This window comes from Meleagris gallopavo, chromosome 5, assembly GCF_000146605.3.
Source record: "Meleagris gallopavo isolate NT-WF06-2002-E0010 breed Aviagen turkey brand Nicholas breeding stock chromosome 5, Turkey_5.1, whole genome shotgun sequence".
NCBI classification, from domain to species: Eukaryota; Metazoa; Chordata; class Aves; order Galliformes; family Phasianidae; genus Meleagris; species Meleagris gallopavo.
In genome coordinates this window covers 26,369,702-26,391,407 of record NC_015015.2, presented here as the reverse complement: position 1 = coordinate 26,391,407, position 21,706 = coordinate 26,369,702, and the positions used below count along the sequence as shown (strand labels likewise).

Sequence of the window (21,706 nt, the reverse complement as noted above, 5' to 3'; positions counted from 1 at the left end):
AAAACTCCAGTGAAATTGTCACATAGTAATCCAACAATCCTAACTTCTACATTTCTAATTCTGGATTTATGATAAGAATATCACGAAATAAGTTAAAGAATAAGTTAAAGAATATCAAGAAATAAGATTAAGTAATATCAAGCAATAAAACCAGGAATTTTTCTTATTTGATAGTGATAACAATTTTAAGAGGACAGAGGTTGTTAAGTAACGTAACACAGCAGATTCTTCCTCTTGAATCCTGTGGTCAAAAAGGAAAAATCCATTACTAACATACTGATCCCCTCATCAGTCAGTTTTAAACCTAACAGCAGCACAGAAAATCTTCATACTTTTACAATTTCTAACTTTGCTTCGGTTTAAAAACAAAGTAAAAGAGATTTCTGTAAAAACCAGTTGTCCCAAAAAAAGCAATTCCATTATCTGAACATCTTCATTTGTTTACAACATCTGATCAAATTAAGGACTAACCATGAATTGTAATCATCTCTCTGACTTGTTCAAAACTGCACCTGAAGCAGTCAGGAGCCCTGCCTTACATCTTTAAGTAACCTTTGCACAATGGCAAAATTCTTTTTCGTATAACATGGTAACTTCATTTTCTTGAGTTCAGAAGATGATACAGTAAACCAGCCAAGTGAAACTGGACACTGTCAGTCAACAGCAATACATTAATTTTAAAAAGTAAAGCTAACTCAGGATATTTTATGTAGGTCACTCTTGAATTTAATGCCTCCTATTTATATCCACAGAGACTACTATAGATAGAAAGAACATAATCATATACTGTTTGAGTAAATTTTCAGCTATAAAACACTATTTTTCAACATAGCCATCACTACTAACTATGCATTCTTGCCAGCAATGGACATTGCCTGCATGCTGTACTTATAAAAATCTGCACCACTGAAGATGACCCATCGTTTCACAGCTGCTTTCATGGTGTCATTTCCTATCCATTTGCTCTGCATTCCCACGTAGCTCCACCTTGATCGTCATGAAGTTGTTTTTAAAAAGAATTTCTCAATATTGTTACTATTCTCCTTCAGATTAAAGCACTACTCTACCAGATTTTGTTACTGCTCTTGCAAAGACATTAAGCCAAAGCATGTATTTTTTAACTGGCACATTGCACTATCTTGAAGGCCTCCTAAGTACACCTGAAGATCAAATAAGTTTTTCCTCCTAAAAGCTCCCTGAATAGCTGTCCCATGAAACAGTAACCTTGATAGCTAACATACACATCTATTCTTCATGGCTCATGTCATTTGCTCTACCCATTTCGAAGTAATCATTTTTCATCACCACAATCTATTTTTGCCATCTCCCCATCCCACCCCTACCAAGTTTTTTTCCTTGTAACTGCAGTCACCCAAGTTGGAAACTCTTACTGATAACTTTTCCTATTTAAACGTGAGATTTCAGTTGCTAAAGATTCCATCTTTACTGCTAATATAGCCTACTTTTTAAAAACAAAAGACCATTTTTCCATTTATGCAACCTTTTGAATTTTTTTCCTACATAATTCACACTTTTCATATTATAATGTACCATCAACTATTTCTTTCCATCATAGTTTCTTTATTTCTTAGTACAATAATAGTTTCACTTGAAAAACAGAAACAGGAGTTTAAAGACTTCAGATGTTCTTTTTGACCTCCAAGGATGCATAGAAGGCACACTGAAAGAAAATGAATACTGGACTGAATGAATACAGGACCTGTCCTGTTTAACCCTGGTTGTTCACAATACTCTTCAGATTTGAGAGCCTTGAGAGTTTTGATATCAAAAGTCAACCCTTCGGTAGTCTGTCCTATTACTTTACCACTTGTTCTGAATAAAGCAGGAATTAGATACTTCCCCTCATGGAATTGTTAGGAAAATGCTATTGATACGCTCAAAACATTTCTTATGCAGAGTATATATATACATATATTTAAGATTAAATATAGATCCATCCATTTATTTTTTTAATATGACACAAGACAGACATATTGCAGGAAAGCACAGTTTGTTTCTTGGAGAAACTAATGGCATCCCTTGTGACTAGAAGCGGACTTCTAGTCAGTGAGCTAACTAGCTAGTCTAATCTACCTAACTAGGCTAAGAATACTGCTTTCACATAACTAGTGTCATTTTAACTGAAATCATCCCAAGTGACTAAGTAACAAGAGAGGGGCTGCTGAGAAGAGTGTTCTCTATTCATTTTCTTGCAAAGGACTGTAATGAATTATAAAGCAAAAGAACAGCGATTTTCATGAAAAGGGCCTGGGAAGAAAGAATCAATGAGTTGCACTTATTCTCAACTGGGAGGAAAGCTCATTTATTTTTCCAGCATCCACTAGTAATTTTTGGACTTTAATTACAAAATGAACCATGTGATACACACCATGTGTTCAAGTCAACTGACACTTGTATGAATAATTAACCATTTCCCAGTGATCCAGTAATCCCTTAAGCCATTTAACATCAGGTTCAATCTTACACGTTGGATTCTGTGGAAGGAGGAGGCCGGAGGTCTGCAGGATTTCAGATGTGATTTTGCCACCTCCCTCGCCAATCTGTGAACTTTAAAAAAAAAAAAAAAAACCACTAAATTCCTCTCACTGTTATTGTTCAGTGGTTTTTCCACTGTAGTTCCTATTCTGCACTGTCCTTGGTGCAGCACCTTCTATAAAAAAGCAATTATCAACACACCAAGGAGACGCCAGCAGCATCAGAAACTAGAATATTACTCTTGCTAGGACAAAAAAAATATTGAACTCCTTTAAATTTTTAATAGTAATTAGCAGTACTTCTGCATATTATTCAACCGGTAGTTCCAGAGATTACACGTAGTTATTTCACAACTGTCAGTTATGTATGATTTTCTCACATGAATTTCTAAGAGTATTGTTAGTCAACCATTATCTGCCAGGAATTGGCATCTTGCCAGTGCTTCATTCCACACAGAAGTCTACAGAAGCCTGCAAGCAGTCAGGTGAGGATGAAAGTGCTTGCCAGAAATCAATTCAAATGAAGTATTCTAGTGACCAAAGTATCCACATCACTGAATGCATGAAATAACTTCATCTGATAATCAGGTCTTTTTAGGTAGCTTTGGTATTCCATTCCCAAATAGAGATTCAATTCCTAATTATTTAACTGGTCTCAGAGTAGATAATTCTAAGATGAAGCTGAATTGAGGAACCTTAGGAACTCAGATGAAGGCTGTAAAGTTGTGCCTTATCTTCTCCATATGACACTGATAACACTACTTTCTTTTAAGCTGCACAGGTCGAACATGAAGTTGGTAGTAAACAAAAAATTTAAATGGCATGGAAATTTGATTCCTACAAACACCAGCTTGCTGAGCAATATTGGATAAACTGTCATATCCGTGCTTCATTTTCATCCCCGAGAATCCAAAATGAATTCCTAACTCTCCTCTCAAACACATCACTAGACTTACAGGTACTGTCTGACACTTAAACAAAATGGTAGCTTTTGTCTTCTGCACAACATGAGCACAAAGTTTCTGTTATACACCTAAAATTTATGGGTGCAGCACAACAACCTTCATACCAAGATAGACTATAACTAGCAAAGTATATTCTCAAAGTGCCATTATCATCAACAAGCTTTACAGTAGCCAAGACCATGGTGATAGTGGTGGTAGACATCAACACACGGGAGCATTCCTCTGTCTTCTCATGTTCTTTGCTAGCACTCCTGTAGAGTGGGGATTTTTTCCGTTGTGTTTTTTGTGTTTTGTTTTGCTTTTTTTTTTTTTAAAGAGTTTGATACATTATTGAAAGGAATTGTACAAATACATTATTTATGATGGAATAAAAGACTGACTCAGGAAATTTCAGTGTTGGCAAGCACCTTCTTCAGCAGCTACCTGCATTTGTGCAGAGGGAACAGATACACAACAAGATTCTTGTTGAAAAGCTGGGCAACAGTTCAGCCATTTATTATTCTCACAAGCTTTTCAACAGAAGTGTTGAAATAAAAGGTTCTGTGATTGTTAGGGACAGAAATATTCCAGTTTTGTTGATGGTACACAGACTAACTAGAAGGTCTTTTATCAATCAGAAAGCACCCTCAACACCAGTGATTAACCAAGAGGTGGAAGTGGACTAGAAGAGCAGCAAATCTAACAGGATTTAAAGATTTCATTCTGTTTACAATTTCAAGTTGTGTCCATTGGTGGGGAAAGGATTTATAATATACGTGCACTGCTGCTTTCATAAAAATCGAGTGCTTAGTCATTGACACAGTAGTAGTGACTATGCTGGCAAGCATCTACATAGATGCTGCAAACACCATGTTTCTTTCAGCTTATTTCAGTATGATTTGAGGTTTTAGCCATCTCAGAAGAGGGCTTACCCAGAGACAATATATCACAGCACTTTCAGTGACGATGACTCTGCTTAAGGAAAAGAATTGAGAGGAATTCAACCTGTTTTCAAGGAAAGACTGCTAACTATAAAGAAATCACTATAAGGTGATGAAAATTTTAGAAATTTACTTCTGAGAAGCTGAGAAATATTTATACATGATTCACAGTCTAAGTCAGTCAATACCAGACTGATATTTTTGTACAGATATAGAGGCTCTTAAATTACCCTCACAAAAAGACTAAACTGACCCTTAATTTTTTTTATTTTTTATTTTTTTTAAATGAGGCCATATTGGAGCAGAACATCTTGTGATCTGTTCAGTACGCACAGACTAGTAAAGTTACGGTCACAGAGGAATTGTTTCCAGCTTTCCTTCTTCCTTCCTCCCTCCTGCCCTCAAAGGCAATTCCTGGCACTGTTTCAGAGGAGAAAATTACAAACCAGTACTGTCAGGTTTTCATTTCTGCCAGAATTGACTCAGAGTAAAAGCCTGGTTATTTCACAGTTCCTCCCAGATTACTAAAAGGGGTTTGCACATTTAATGATATTGGCATGGATTGACTTAAGACTATGTGCAGAACAAGCTCACATTTATGCATAAAAAGCAATACATTATCTATCTATTCTGAGTAACTAGATAAGGAAAATTAGAACTCCACACCAAATATCTTCTGTAACAGCCACATAATTCTTCCAGCTGGAATATTTCTTCATCCTGGCAGATTTCACAGCACACACGTACTTTGTGGAAGCACTGATAATTAATGAGAGATTTTTATGGCTCTAAAGACCTGGTCAATTCAACATTTCAATACCTCCACCCCACACAGGAAAACAAACTTCTACCTACTTTGTTTCAGATTAGTTAGTTCAGATAATTAGTACTAATTATGTGTCTCATAGTATCCAGAGAAGTCATTATCCTAGGACAACAATGAGCTATTTACTGAATTCTGGATTTAATTCACTTAACAGACACAATCAAACTCTACTTTTTTCTATGGGCCAATCCTTATCAAAGTAGCTCCTATCCACCAAAGCAGTTCCTATTCTCAAAAATCACAGTTCCTAAATGGAAAAGACAATGCACACAAATTACTACTTATTGATCACATACTCAGACTGATCTGCAGAAGAGTGTTGTTTTATGCAGAAAGAGTAGGAAGTTATAAATAATTCATAAACTCATTATGAACGTGAAAAAACATTGCACTCAAGCTGAAACTGCAGGGAGAACTTAGTGAAGTACTGCGTTATTGTGTACATATGTATTGTGACAAATTACAATCAAAACTAAGTAATCTCAATCTTGGTAAATCTTTAAAATAAAAAAAATCAGCAACTTTAAGTACTTCACAGCTCAGTTTTATGTCTTTATGACAGCCAATAGTTAAATGGAGGCTATGAATCCTAGGATGATCTGAAGGTAAATGCAAGGAACAACAAAAATTTGGAAGCACACAGGAGGTGATCCATAAATTTCTACAGGGAAAAAGCATTTACAATTAATACCAAAGTAGTCTCAAAGTCAGGTTACTGGAAAGCCAGTGGACAGTTTTCTTAACCCCGGAATTTTAATATTTGCTTCATCACTCATTCTCAAACAAAATACATTTCCTAGCAGGTCTTCAGTATCCAATCACTCAGTGCCAACTCAATACCTCCACACATCGCTGCCTTTGGAGAACATGGAGGAGCGGATGACCTCAGGAGCCATCCAGGCATATGTCCCAGCTGCACTCATTTTGGTAGTTTTATGCCATTCCCTGGCCAAGCCGAAATCCGTGATCTTCAGTATCTTGTTGCTCAGATCTCCATTTTCCACCTTTTCGAGTATCAGTACTGGAGAAAAGGGAAGGGAGGGGAATAAAAGGTATGCAAAGTAAGACTAGTATTTATGTAAAAAGGTCTTCCTGGAGATCTCCCAAAATACAAGATTCTTCCTAACTTTTAGTTATTCAAATAACTCATCTTGTTACATGTTATTTCAAGCTAATCTTGTCATGTGATAAGTGAAAAATTGTCTAGCAAATAACTTCAAATCTAAATGGAATACCAAACCTCAAAACAGAACAAAAAGAAAACTATTTAGTAACTAGTGTTATTCTGCATATTTCTCTACTAAGAGGAAGTGAACCACTGTAACATCTAGAAATCCAGATAAGGGAAGACATTTCCTAATTAATCCTCTCTCAACAAGCCAGTAATAGAATAGTTTTCTTGAACTGCTTAGAGGACTTTTTTTTAATCCAGATACACAGATAGGCTGGATATACCCCTTGAGTAAATACATTAAGAGCACAAGCTCTACATACGCTTTTCTTCCATTCCTAACTAAAATAAAAGATCAGTGAACAGTGATAACATGCCCAGACCAAAACTTCATTAACTCTCCCCCCTCCAACTTCAGTGAAGAACAAAAGAACCACCACATACAGAGGAACAGAAGTAAGCTTCGTTCAGCCCTCATTTCGCAGCTTACTTTTTCTATTATTATTTCTAGCAGAAATTCTCAGCAAGTCTCTTGATTGCAAGAGTGAACAGCTTTCCTAAGTCTCACGCTCTCACTTTTTCTTCTAGCATGTACTGAATGCACTTAAATAACTGGCAGAATAATATAAATGAATTTTAAATTTAAAAGCAACAATAGAGATACGGTGACGTTATAAAGAAAAACTCTGAAGCAAACAAAGAAAACCATGGGCATAGGGCATGTTTTCACTTCCATCCAGAAGCACAAGCAACAAGTGAGTATGCACTCCACAAGGCAGATCATTCGGCGAGTCAGCTCAATAGCAGGACAAGGGGCCAAATATCACAGTTTGCTATACATACCTTCTTCGAAAGGGATAATCTAAATCTAATTACCTTTCTCTGTCGTGGATCTAAGAAAACAGTTAGTACTTACGCAGACCTTTTGTATCCATAAATCGGTTCTTTTGTCAGATATAGGCTGTAAGATAAATTAACATAACAAAAGGCCACAGAGAAGGACAATAAAAGAGCTGCATTTATTTCAAGTCCTCAATTCCTTAGTTACATCCTTGGTTCCCCTCTTATTTCCCCATAGTAATGAACTCTGCAACCTAAAATTGCATAAGTTAATTTTAAGAACCATAGCTCACTCTAGCATCTGAAACAGTTCTCCTCACCCCAGTCAGTACCAACAGGCTCACTTCTGACTGTCAGGAATCTCCCTAGCCTATCTGTCAGATTTTCAAGCCCGAAGCCTCAACTCTCCCTCCTGTACTCATTCAGTTTTCAATGAATTATCTTGTAAATAGGTGAAATATCAATTCCTTTCAGTTTCCCCCTTAATCTCCTTTGTAGTGAAACACAAGCCAGGTTGCTAGGACAGCACACACGTCATATGGATCTGCAAGAGTGAAATGCCTCCTTCCTGTGAGCTTGATATATAACCAATTACTTCTTCCCATTTAAAACTTTTAATGCAAGTCCTCTTCTGCAAGTATCATATCCTCTGCACTTACTAGAATCTAGCACAGACTGCAACACAGGTAAGATACTCCCAACACTTGCAGCAGTTGCAGAGTTAACTTACCTACCTTGCCATCATCTGCAAATAGATGTGACCACTCGGAGCAAAACTGTTGCCAGATAAACTTATTTTTCAGAAGCCAACAGAAACATCCAGAGAGAGCATCTATACAAAAACCCAGCTAACCTACCTGGTGATTAGCAGCAAATCACCAACACCATGCTTGTTGCCTAAAGCGTAGCAAAGCAAAGCATGAAGGTTTAAACCAAGTTGTAGCAACTTCAGGTGAGGGATATCTCATGGAGCATCTACTGATAAGAACAATAACCCAGAAGCACTACATAAATTTGCATACATTCCTGAAATATTCCTTTGAACTTGTCTTTCAGAAAATAAGTCCTTGTCAGGGAGAAATTCATTATAGCTTAGATGAATCCTGCTCAGCAAGCCAGCCCTTCTATATCACAAGGTGTCCCAGTTGAGAGAACAAGAAAAGAATGGATCCAAATAGGCCCTGCTAGCTCCTAGCAACATCTGCCCTTGATGAGGCAGTCATGAAGACAAATGCACATCATTTAGATATGTCATTTGCACTACCAGGATTTTAGTAATAACTTCATTACAAGGACTGAAGAATCATTACTGCTCATGATTCAGTCCCGCTGTTTAACTTCTTAAGAGTCAGCAAAATGCCAGTCCTGAAAGACAACAGGCAACCACGACACTTTACAGCTGAGCTTAGACAGATGCAAAAGTACAAATTAAATGCTGGGCCTCCTCTTATGTAGGTAATGAAGACCAGACTTCTTTCTCAGAAATGAAAATTTCTGTTGAGATTCTCACATGCTCTTTAAGAATACCTTTCGTCCCTTACAAGAAACACCAAGGATACCTTGACATCAGCCTCTCATGAGAAAGTTGCCTGGCTTACAGGGAAAAGTATGCATCACACAGAGGTGAGTTAGGTAACGAGTTAACATTTATTGATTTGACAATAGACTAACAGGAAGAAAACTATAAAGTAGAATAAATACAAAGACCACTTGACAGGACTCTGGTGCAGTGTCTAGTCATTCTGCCTGACATGACAGCAAGTCAATGAACTATGTCTTGCTAGAGCTAAGAAAACCTGTCTTTTACCATTTTCAGTACTTTTCAGCACGCTTGCTCCACGGAGCACTAGATAGTGCAGGATTAACAGCTAAAAGGACAGAGTTAAGACTGCTATTGGTCTAATGAGACATTTAAGAGCAGTTCTAAATGTGGAGTTTCACGTTAGAATATTAAAGTTTTCCTAGCAACTCATGAATTTTCACTACCATGCTTAATATGGATACTATACATATCTAGGACTATTTTGTGTTCATACATAAGTCACTGCACAAAAGATATCAAAACTTAAAGCTGCAAGTTTTCTTACTGAACACTGCACTAGTTCAACACAGCAGTGGTTGGTTCTGACTAGACACAACAGAAGTGTAAGTGGATTCTGAAGATACACAAATTAAAAACATACCAATTAAATGCTAGTCAGGTTTCAACTCTGCCATGAACTGTAAAACCAGCGAAAGGCGGAAGGCAAATGATGAACATTTTTGTAGAGACGAAGTTCTGTCTTGCAAACATGAAAGAGATGCACACCTCCCATAGCTTCACACATTCAAAAGAGGGATTTTGTCACCTTCATACTCCACCCCTTCTCTATCCCCACAGAAGATAACAGTAAGAGTTGGCTTGGATGAAACAAACTCGCATCATCCCAGACAGCAGTCTTCCCAGGCTCCCACTGTTACCTAAAGTGACAAAGTCTCTCCAAAAAGGGATTTGAAGCCTAAATCTAATATATATACCCAAATTACTCTCTAAAGAGACCTCTTATGACCAGAGGCACATCTGTGTCAAGTTTCACACTCAAACCACGTGAATCTCTCCTCAATGGCTGCTGGAACATCAGAGAGCCATCCGGTGAAAGTCAATGTACTCATAGCTGCAAAATTTTGTCAGTGCTCTGAAATTCTTTTAATTAAAGTTTCCAGAAATATATTGTTCTATTAGAAGGACAGCAAATCTAGATCAGAATGGTACTGTTGTTAAATTAGTCTTAAATAGAACTCTATGTCCCACATAGAACAAAATAAATATTTTAACCTATACCTATAACATCAAAGAACTGGTAGGAAGTGGCTCTTCACTGTCACCTAATTGTGACCATAAGACGAAATATAGTAAAATATGGTTATGTCATCTCTTCTTCTGATTTTTGGAAGCGCTGAACAGAAATCACCTTCAATTATGCTAACGTTCATTATTGCTTCAAAAGAAAAGTGCTCCAGGAGATCTATTATAGAGTGATCACTCATAGTAAAAAATATCACATTTTTAGAAATGAAGGTAGAAAATTAACGGTCTCCTGCACATTAAGAAAACAGAAAAATCCTGACTTGAGAGAAAACTCATTAAGACTGAACAAGGAAAGTAACATTCCCCCGTGTTGCCACAATAGTTAACCAAAGTCACCGCCACTCAAACATTTCATGACACAGCTCGATCAACAACTTCCTTCTCCTCTCCCCAGTGCATATTATTAAGAAACAGGAGAGAAATCAACAAATAGTTTCTTTCGTGGTCCAGTTTACAGTTGACTCCAAATTATTTGCCTGTTCATGATGCTACTCAGCCGGGCACACAAGAATAAAAATCTACTAGCTAATTGTATGGGAACTGCTGAATCACGGCCTGAACCTCTGATTGACCACCTGAGGCGAGCAATGAGTCAGCCCTGGGAGCAGAGGTGAAGGCAATTCACCTGTGCTGCCGGAAGGGGTGGAGCCTGGCTGCACCTCTCCTAGACCCATTTAAGAGCTGACTGCCAGTGGGGAAGGATCTCTTTTGGAGATGGCTCCTCTTGGAGTCTTCTCAGCGAGCCCAGAACAAGGGTAAGCTTTCCATCCATTTCTTTAGGATGGTAAGCTGTTTATCCTAATTTTCTTGTATATTTCTTAATTATAACATCCATATATTCATTGATTATACACTAATGAACATCAAGTCTGATGGGAATGGCTGACAATCATTACATGAGGGGAAAGTTAAAAAAGAAATGAGGACTTGAGTATACAATGAGAATTAAAAACATACAGGAAGAAATAAGGAAGGAGGCTAGAAAGTCAGGATCTCTACTCTGAGGGTGGAGAGGAAAGCTGGGTTTGTTGTCTATGATACACTGGGATCATCACTGATTAAAAGGATGACTGATGGCCTCACATTTACACTTCCATGTAACTTTGTCCAATTAACACAACACAAAATTTTAGTGACAGCATACTTGCCACTCTTAAATTCTACAGCTCAGGCAGATCATGAAACAACAGAACTATTAACTTAACAATACTAAGCTGTGTGACCCACTGTTATATTTTGAAGTTATCTCTGTTAAGTCTTCGTAGCTGTTGAAGAGATGCCTGCTGACAGGTTTGAATTCTGTGCTGTACTGTCCTCTTTCGAGGCACAATCATCCGGTTACACAGTCTAAGATCAAGATGGCAGCAGTAATGGTGGGTAATGGTGAGCGGATGACACTAGCAAGGAAAGGTTATAAATAAGATCAGGATGCAATCTGTTATTTTACTTGACACAGAACTATTTAACTATAATAGTTAAATTGTTAATTAGCCATCTAACTTCTTGCAAAGACTATATTAAATTTATTTCCTAGTTTCCCACATCCATCTGGGCTCATGCTTGATTTTCTCCTTATTCTCACAGCTTCACTATATCTATTCCTATTTTGTTATGTTGTAAATTGAGAAGATCATTGCTTAAGAACTCCAAGGTTGAAGGAAAAAAAAAAGCAGATGAATTTAAATCCAGATAGAAAAAATTAGAGCTATTTACACAGAGTAGACACATTCTCAAAATAGTACCATTTTTTTCTGCAGTTAGATGTTCCCATCACTTCAGAGAAACTCAACCACCTATACAACTGCCTAGTAACAGAATTTTCCCCCTCCCCCCACAGGCCTTCACTCATCTATGCATATCTGACTCACTGTTACTCTCTGATCACTGTTTTTGACAGCAGTAAAGGTCAGCAAGCAGCTACAAACGGGAACTAATGCTTATCCTGTAATAGCTGGAACATAAGACTTCTGCTGCAGTTGAGCACTCATTGTGAGTGGGGATACTGGACACACTTTATTTCTTGCTCTATCATGCAAACAGAATAGATCTCTATGACTTCACCTACCAAAATGAAAAAAAAAAAAAAAAGTTTTATCAGATAACAGATAAGCCTCAAACCATTCACTTCCTCTATTAAGATAACTCATGAGCTACAAGAAATATCAGATGTTGAGTCCATCAAACGCCAGATAAGAGTTTTTCAGAAAGAAATGAACAGAGTAAAGTCTTTAAGGAAAACAATGCTGTTTCATTCCGAGATCTTTTAATGCGTGAAACTTGACCAAAGTTTTAGTTTGAAAGCTGCAAGACTTTTCCACTGAAGGATTTAAGGGCAATCCACATCCCTATAAGGAAGCTCTGCCATAAAACTTCTCCCTGACAGGGAGAAGTGTCCTCAAGTGCAAGAATTGAAGGAAACAGGATATTCTGACCTCTTTTCCAATGGAAATTCCAAATTTACACCCCCTGCACCCCCCAAAAAATCTTACACAAGTAAGAGAAGTCAATTAAAGGCTACGTGAAGCTGAAAGTATACCAGAGCGGGAGACGTCTGATCAACGTTATAGGATCCAATCCAGACTCTCACCTAGCCCACAGCAGAACATGCCAATCCATTACATGAAACCTTGTCTTGAAAAAAAAGCTCTTCACTCAACCTTGTGTGTTTTCAAATAACTTGTTTTTCAGAATACAGTTTCCAAGCTAGATCAGCTCAGAAGGCACTTTCTGAAGAACTTCTTTCTGAGCAGAGGATCCATGAACAGAAAAGTTAAATACTACTCTTAGATTTCATTTTTCTCCCCTGGTACACACACATTGGAATTTCAGAGTTAGAGCAGCCCACTTCAGTTTAAAATATTTTTGTACTCTTTTCCTTACAATCTAGGTAGAATCTTCACTTTGTCCAAGTCCACTTAACTGTCCTACAGATCTATTTTGAGTCCAAACATTTTCAGCTACTGGAAGGCTTTAATGTTCATTTCAATGTAGTTTTATTTTTATTCTGGAGACCAACTGAGGAAAAAAATGACAAGTATTTTTCATGCCTTGCATGGTCCAAATACAACTTTTTATCTTTATTTGTATCTGAAAAAAAAAGTTAGAAAACTCCACTGTACTCTAAAGAAATACAAGTCATTCTGTCAAATCTTCAAGTCTCTTATTTAGAAAGTACTACAGTAATTGCAAGCATTCAGTATAGCACCACGGCTCTTGAACAATCCTTATTTGAACAAGAAAAGTACATACAGATGAAATGAAAATGCTTTTGCACAGAAGAGGATGGCTTCGCTGAACTTCCTATGATTGTTCCAGTCCCACTCTCCCCTCCCATGAATAAGCAAAACTTCCCAAGATAAATTTCAGCTTGGATGGCATGGGGGAAGGGAAGCGCATGTCAGACAACTAGAGAAAAGGACAGCCTCAGTATATTTCTTCACATTGCTGCATGGTCTCAAAAGTCAAGAGATAGCTAACAAGTCTGTAGTTTGACTGACAAAAAAGCAGTGTCATTGAAAGAGGGACAAAGAACTAAGATTGCTGGGTATTTATTTTGTTTAATTATTAAATCCTATTGGCAGTACAAAGGCATCCTGTCTTGAGCAGAGAACTGAGCTTTTGGGAAAGGATTTCAAACACTCGCTCCAAAATCTTGTACTCCAGTGCCTTGCCAAAATTTAAATTGTAATTTTAGCTGTACCTTCCGTAGTCAGCCTGCACAGCTTTGCTTCCCAAGTACCCAGATAATGAGCAATCTGCTCCTGATCCCACATTCAAAGTACTTAAAGTGATTAACAGATCCGCACGTGGACTGAGTCCGGGCTTTCCACATGCAGCCCTCACCCAACCTCCTGTTGGGTATCCCTGTTGTACATTTCAGAAGAAGTGCATCTTTATTCTAATGACTGTTCACAGTGCAGAAGGTTACACATTGCTGCATAAGACCCTGTACGTCACAGAATTCAAGTCCTGCTCAAAATTCTACATCTTAGAAGGAAAACCAAAGAACATAAATGCTGCCTTTAAGTAATCAGCAAATATTTTCTATTGTTAACCATTCTGTAACATCACATTAAAATATGTACGTACACACTTTGAAAGGAAAAAGCATTTTAATTATTGGCTACGTGAGGGTTCAGTAAAGCCATAAAGCTGGCCAACTGTCTTCTTCTATCAACCTAGAAGAGGTGATGGATGTGACAGCACAGCAGTTCTGATTTTAAGCCGTGCAGTATAGTAACTGTAAAAAGCTAATGCATAAGGGGGAGGGGATAGGAAAGGCCTCCAGAGCCATAGTATATTTAGAATCCAGCCTTTCTCCTAGCCAAGCTGAAAGTCTTATTGCTTAGTGATCTGGTACTAAGCACTTTGAATGCTCCTGGAGAACACTCAGGTGACTTCACTGGAAAACTGGTGCTGTTTGACTCTGTATTCAGATTAAATCCTACCATACTGTTTACACTGGAACAGCCTTCATGCTCAGGCTTGGATTGTTTTATTCTTCATTATCAGTTAAACACTCCAAGGAAAAATATCACCACCTCTGTACCCAATACAGTACTTTGCCAAATTGTATCAGTTTAAAAGCTTGCAACAAATCAAGTATAAGAACAGTATCAGGCAACAGTAAAAACAGACAGGTAAAAGGGAACAAGGAAAGCAGAATCACATGAATAACATTCACATACATTGTCACTCAGGAGACCTTCCAAAAAGTTTAATAATAATGCTGGTTCAGAGGGAGCCATTTCCAGACAAACAGAAACCTGAAACTAATGATGGGAAAGGAACACAGAACTGTTTTGCTTTGGCTTCAATTAAGGCATCTCTATGAAGCAACCAATAAATGCCAAATATCCTTCATTCCTGGAACAGATAGACACTCCACAATCTATAAGATAAAGGAGCCTTAAAAACTCCATAGGCAGCAGGAAAAAAAAAAAAAAAAAAAAAAAAAAAAAACAACTTACTAAAAGTTTTTAGCCTTTTGTTTTATTTTTAAATCAGACTTTAGTACAAGCATTAAGAAAACAGAAGTAATTTCCACTAATCCCAACAAATGTAAACGGGTTCAGAGATGTCCAATCAACACAGAACTAGAACTGACTAAAGTAAAATCCAGGCTTCCTTAAATACTGCAGCTTTACATTAAGCTGAGTAAAAGAAATTGCCAGCTGCTGAGAAAGAGGGCAGTCCTGCACCACTGCACAAGTCCACATAAGAAAATAGCTCATACCATCAGAAATGCTCATCAAAACCATCAGAAAGCTGTCCGCTTTTTTAAGTGTTACATTGCTTTTAGTTCTGACTTATGATCCTTAATCACAGTGAGCTACAAAGCAACGTGATGAAACATTAGGCATGTCCTTTAGTTGCCAGAAGACCATAATCATAAAGTCACACTATGTGAATGATTACAAACAACAACAACAACAAAAAAATCAATCTAGCAAAGGCAAGATTGATAACACTTCAGTAAGTAGAATTAGACAATTTTCTGTTGATAACTAAAGTTACAGAATTTTTCTTTCCAGGATCATTTCACAACGTAAAATATATCTATGGCTCTATGGCTCTATATCAAGGGCAATGGAAGGCTATTTTCTCTAATATCTTTTCCTAGACATATACCCAAATCAGGAAAGCCTAACATCTCATCCCTGGAAACGTTCAAAGCCAGTTGGATAGGGCTTTGGGCAACCTGGTCTAGTAGGAGGCAATCCTGTTTGTAGAAGGGTTGGAACTAGATCAACTTTAAGGTCCCTTTCAACATTTTGTGATTCTACGGCTGCTGAGGCCATGATTCACATGCATCCTACTGCCCCCCCCCACACTGCACATCACCTTTGCAGCAATTATTTAGAATAGTTCAGTTGGAAGGGACCTTCATTGCCTCCAGCCATTTGACCACCTAAGTGCTAACCAAAGGTTAAAAACTGATACCCGGGGCATTATCCAGTGCCTTCTGGACACTGATAGGTGTGGGACATCAACCATCTCTCTCAAAAGCCTGTTCCAGTATCTGACAGTCCACACAGTAAATAAGTAGTTCCTACTGTCCAGTCTGAACCTCTCCTAGCAGTTTTGTGCCATTCCTGCACATCCCATCAGTGGTGACCAGACAGAAAAAACTAGCACCTCTTTCTCCGCTCTCCATCCTCAGGAAGTTGCAGAGAGCAATGAGTTCGCCCCTCAGTCTCACTTTCCCCACACTGCACAACCCAAGTGACATCAGCCTTACCTCATAAGATATGCCCTACCAGCCCTTTCACTGTTCTCCATACCAGCAATTCCTTACAGTGCCCCTGAAATGCTCCAGGAATCCCCAGTTTAAGCACAGTAAGTGTTTCAATGAGTAAAAACTTAATGTAATGGCAGAAATATTTCCCTCAGTTACTAGTAAATAAAGCTACACTACCATTTGCCACACATAAGCAAGTCCGTAAATCAATAAGGTTGAAGTCACTCATAATTTAACTAAAGGTTTGCAGCCACAACACAAGCAGCTAATCCATTAACATTTTTAACAGCCAAAGCAAATTCCAGAAGTATGTTTGAGGAAGTAGAGGAAGATGTGGCACAACTGGGATCCTACCCTGTAGCTCAAAGTCGCCTAGAACTTTAGTACAGTGTTCAAAGCAGATATGGGATTTCAGAAAAACTTTCAGATCTATATTCACAGAAGCTGCACCATGCTACCATCAACATCACAGTGACTATTTCACAGGCTGGGATCCAAAGATGTACTATTATCCAAGTAAGCATTCTTCTCCCTTATATAACAAACACTAATGAACTCTAATGATGTAATTTTAAATCATCATATGTTGTGATAGTTATAGTTTCTCTTCTTAGTGCATGTTTTTGTTACTACTTTTCCATATCTGGAAAACCTTCTGGTCTGACAGAGGCGACGTGTAGCTTGCCATCAGCAGTCTGACCATCAATAAGCAATTGTGAGATATCCAAGACAATTCTGGCAACCATGTGGAATACAAAGTCACACCAATCTAACTGAAACTACCCTGGAATCACAAACACGGACCAAGAAGCAGTTACCTAAATCAAATGCTATATCTTGCGATCTCCCCAGTAACTTAAAGCTTTTAACGTCACAAAGGAACGTGCACCAACTTCAAAATAGATTATTACCAAAACTAAGGAAATCATCCTCAGTGACAATTCATCATTTCAAACAGCAAAAAATCACACTTAACTTCTGATGCTTCAAGAGTAAGTTCGTCTACACTGGATACGTTGAAATTATTAAAAGAACTGTTTGATGAGAAAAGCAAAAATTAAGCTGCTGAGAGAAGTCTCTCAAAATACAAATCAAGTTGATTGATATAGGAACAACAACAAAAAAAGCAGCTGAAAGTCATCCTAGCTTCCCAGAAAGACCACAAAGCTGTTCTCATTCTCAACTTATTGCTTTAAAAGAAATTTCAGACAAGCAGATTTATCACAGCTCTGGCACAGATGGCAGCTACTGAAGCCATGGGATCAGCACACAGATGCCGAGGTACACCTCCTGCATGATGGGAGTTGAGCCTGCTCCTCTCTCTTCTACGGTTCCACACACGCAATTGAGAGGAAGTGTTTAGAATCGCAACACTTGGTTAATTTTTTTCTTAGGACAAATAACCGTGTATAAAACTATACACAGCAGCAGAGAGAAATGGAAAGGATATTAGGTAGGTTTTAAAAAGTTTAAAACAGTTTCACTTCTAAAAATGAGATCAACTCTTTCTATTCTTGTCTATAAAAACCACAGAATCCCATTTGTAAAATTGTATTTTTGCTGCTTAGCGGGGGCAGAAGTATCTCAAAGTATTCTTCTGCATATCAGAATTATTTCACATTCTTTCCTTTTTTGAGCCGTAATTCACATTGAAGATAGCAATTAATATTCAACTTAAACAAAACATCTCCAAAACGAGAACATCCCCTCAGAAACCTACTACCGCATACTGAATATAGTAAGACTGCAGCATGAAAGCACTTGTTACACCTCTCAGAAAAGTAATTGCACTTATTCAGGCAGGCTAAAATAAATAAAACTTTAAAAAACATGAAGTAAACCGCCTCCCTTCTTATTAGAATTTCCACTGTCTCAATTGCATCAATTAGAATTGCCTTCAGGTGTATATATCTTATATCTTCTGAAATGATAAAAAATGAAATTAATGTACTGCATTCTATTCAACACAAGTTGTAAGATTACTGCCGTGAATTTCATCACCATATTACTGCATTGAGAAAAGTATACAGTTCTCTGGAATTTGTTAACCACAGTACAAGTGATGAGAACATCAGCACAAAGACTGATGCTCTGGGGAGGTGCAAAAAAGAACAGAGAAACCAGAACTGCAAATTAAGCATCATCAGCAATACCATGTAGCACATCCACAAAATCTGGTAATTGCTGAAGCGTAGAACCTCATAACACAAGGGAAAGTGCAGCAATGACAGCAGAGCAGCAAGGTGCTAGGCTGCAAGTGAGGGTTTGCTCAAGTACGACAGCCATAGGCACAGAAATAAAGGAAAGAAGCTGCTTACCTCCAGAAGGCCTCAGGTATGCAGAGATCTCCAGCAAGATACCTTCACCTCCACTGCCTGCACTTAAATGAGGAATGGGAAGATCCTGGCTCCACCCCTTCTGGTCATTAGGCTGCACTGCATGCACCTGAGCTCCCAAGGTTGTCCCTGCCTTCCTACCAGGTGCTCAATCACTGATTCAAGCCATGACTTAGCATTTCCACTACAAACCTAAAAAGCCATCTTTAATCACCTCCAAGAATGTACTCAGGCAGTATAAAAGACTTGATTTTACTATATGGACTATTTTAATCTAAATTAATCACACAGCTTTTGTCGAAAAAAAAAATTACTTTTATCTCACTTTCCTCTCACAGGAGAAAGACCAACTAACTGAGGCCAAATCAATAATCCACCCAGCATAAAATACTCCGATGTCCTTAAAATAGTTTCACTATGCTTTATACGAAGCATTACTCACATTCATTTCATAGCACTGACAAAAGAAATCCATTTGGGTAGAAAGTACAACACTGGAGAATTACTCAGCAAATTACAATGAAGTGCAAGAAGCAGTAATAGCAGTGCAGACTTGCAAACCGCTCTGCCAATGTACATTAACCAGACCCTGAGAAAACTTTCCTCTGTGATGCCATCAGATAGAGCAAGAGGTTTACATTAAGCATTTTTCCTTCTCAGAATGGACCAACAGGAAGAATGTCATTTACAAATGGATTGGGATCCCAATACTGCAACAAGAAATGAGATAACTAATCACGTGTTAGCAGCACTGCTATGTAATATTCAAGTCATGCCGTCCTGAGATTGGACTCGAACTAGTTGCAAACCATCCTTGCTTCTGACAATAGTTTAAAAAAAAATAAAGAACAAAGAACATTTTAATTCCTAGGAACAACTGTTTATAGACCATAACTCAGCTCTATTAGCGTTTTTATGAACTGAAAAAGGCTTAAATGTATAAAACTAATAATCAAAACTGTAGCAGACTCAGGAGATTTTCAGAAAGCTAGAGTTTTAATTCTCAAGACACCACAGACTTACCTTGGTCCTCTTAGTAGGTGGTGAGGTGAACACTTCCAAGGAACAAGAAGGAAAGAACTACCAACTTGAATGAATCAGAACTGCTGGGCTTTATTTTGAGCTCTGTCCTTACCTCTTTCTTTGACCTTGGACATGTCACTTCCTTGCTAATCTGTACCACTCTGTGGAATGCAAATAGCAGCTTTTATAAAGCATTTTGCTAAGTAGCATGAATACCCTCAGCAAAATCTTAGTGCTGTGCAAAGAACAACCACATTTTGCTGAAACAGCTAAAAAAAGGAGTAAATATGCTTTTGCTAGTTCTCTGCAGCATTAGTTAATGGGCATTATTCCTCTAACAATGCTGCCATATCTAGTGCTGGCAGACAAATCGAAACAGCTTGATTATTTACAGTACCTCACTGAAACCAGCAGGACTGCCCTTTTTGATCTTCAGCATTACTGACCGAACACCTTCCCATGGCCAGAAACAAGACTCCAATCAGATGAGAAAGATGTGAAAGGGAAATGCCAAAAGCTGTTCTAAACACAAAGATGTTTCCTTCAGTGGGCATTCCCTACTGCTGTTTTTTTCTTTCCTCCTGTAGCTCCATATTTCCATGATTTAGAAGTCTCCACACAGGGAGAGGCCTACTAACAATTCTGTAGCAGATGCTCAGTTGACCACTGACATGCAGGAGAAGAGGCAAAGGTTAACAATATCACCAGATGAAAAGAAGAAAGAATCAGATGATTCTGCCAACAGATTAAAAAAAAAGATTAATTTCTTATATAAAAAGAACCGAGTCTCTTGAACCAAATGCAAGAGAAAAAAAAAAAAAGATTCATCCCCTCACAACAGAACTGAACAGTTTTCCTGGGTTATCCTCTTTCCATTCTGTAGTTAGACAGCTAACACGTGATATGGTAATTCCAGTGGAACACTCACCTCCCAGACTTGCTGCAAACTGACATTCAGCAAAAGAATTTCAGATCTCTAAAAATAAGTCACAGGTGTGCAATCTGTTCTGTAAAGATGTTTATACACTCATTTCCTGATAACATCCAGCAATGAGAACAGACAGCTCAGAACCTCATCTCCAAAGATTAAAATTCTAACTGAAATGAACGCTGCTTCTAAAATTTACAGGATGCTTTCTACACTGTAAATGCATTAGGATTAATTTAAAAAAAGTAAGATAACAAAAATGTCAAATAAATTAAGAAAAATGGTGGAACAAAAATAAGATGTTTAAGTTTTTTATTAAAAGGAAAACAAAATTGCGACAGTTTTTTTTTGACTGAGAAAATCTCAAGGAATCCAGAATCTCCAAATAATCTCACAAGGTTCAGTCTCCATACAAAATGGAGTTACCTCCTACAGCAATGAAAACCTATTCTTTACTATGCCATCCAAAATGTTGAAAAGAAAATTGAGATTTTTTGGGGTATCTACTAGTTGATTACACAGATAAAACTGCAATACTTCAGATTAAAAAGGATATTTTCAAATCCTTATATATAATTAGGTAACTTCTTAGACTTGCATTACGGTGTTCACTTGACTCATTTCGTAGTTTCAAATGTAATACGACTATTTTTAGAAGGTTCAGCATGAAGTATTGTCCTTATGCAATCTGTATCTGCCTGAACATAGGCAGGCATCTGAAAGCAAAGCACTATCTGATCTTCTACTACTCCAGCAGGAAATTTGACTTTAAATAAGCCAACTTTTCCTTCTCACTCCCCCATCTAAATCCCTAACTCTCATATTGATGACTCCTGCAGCTTCAGACAGTCAGTATAAGTCCAAGGTAGCAGGTGGCTCTTGAAGACAAGATGTAGAAGAATTGTACAAGTACCTATTACTAAATCTAGGCAGTACAAATCAGTAGACCAATACAGCTGATGCTCTCATGGCAGTTCTGGAGTAGTGGTAGATGCTCAGTACATAGCAGAAGTTGCCTGCAAGAATCTTTTTCAAGATCTGGCGAGCAGAAGCTGTTCCTTCTGCAGAGATGCATTAGTGTCTATCCAGTTGGTTGGTGAAAACTTGTACCAA

At 37.9% G+C, this 21,706-nt stretch overlaps 1 protein-coding gene across 9 annotated transcripts in view; it reads right to left on the bottom strand.

The window, feature by feature from the left end:
* MAP3K9 (mitogen-activated protein kinase kinase kinase 9) overlaps positions 1-21,706 on the bottom strand; it is a 102,625-nt gene that overhangs the window by 78,260 nt on the left and 2,659 nt on the right. For 7 of the 9 annotated variants that reach the window (XR_004159910.1, XR_004159909.1, XR_002115179.2 and 4 more), the window contains exon 2: positions 6,047-6,227. The exons of 1 other annotated variant lie outside the window; for it this stretch is intronic. Coding sequence is in view for 3 of the 8 variants with exons in the window: in XM_010711511.3 (XP_010709813.1) it covers positions 6,047-6,227 (181 nt within the window). In the remaining 5 variants the exon portion in view is untranslated. Of the gene's footprint in view, positions 1-6,046; positions 6,228-18,624; positions 18,687-21,706 lie in introns of those variants that run through there. One more of the 9 variants, XM_019615614.2, reaches the window with a different exon arrangement.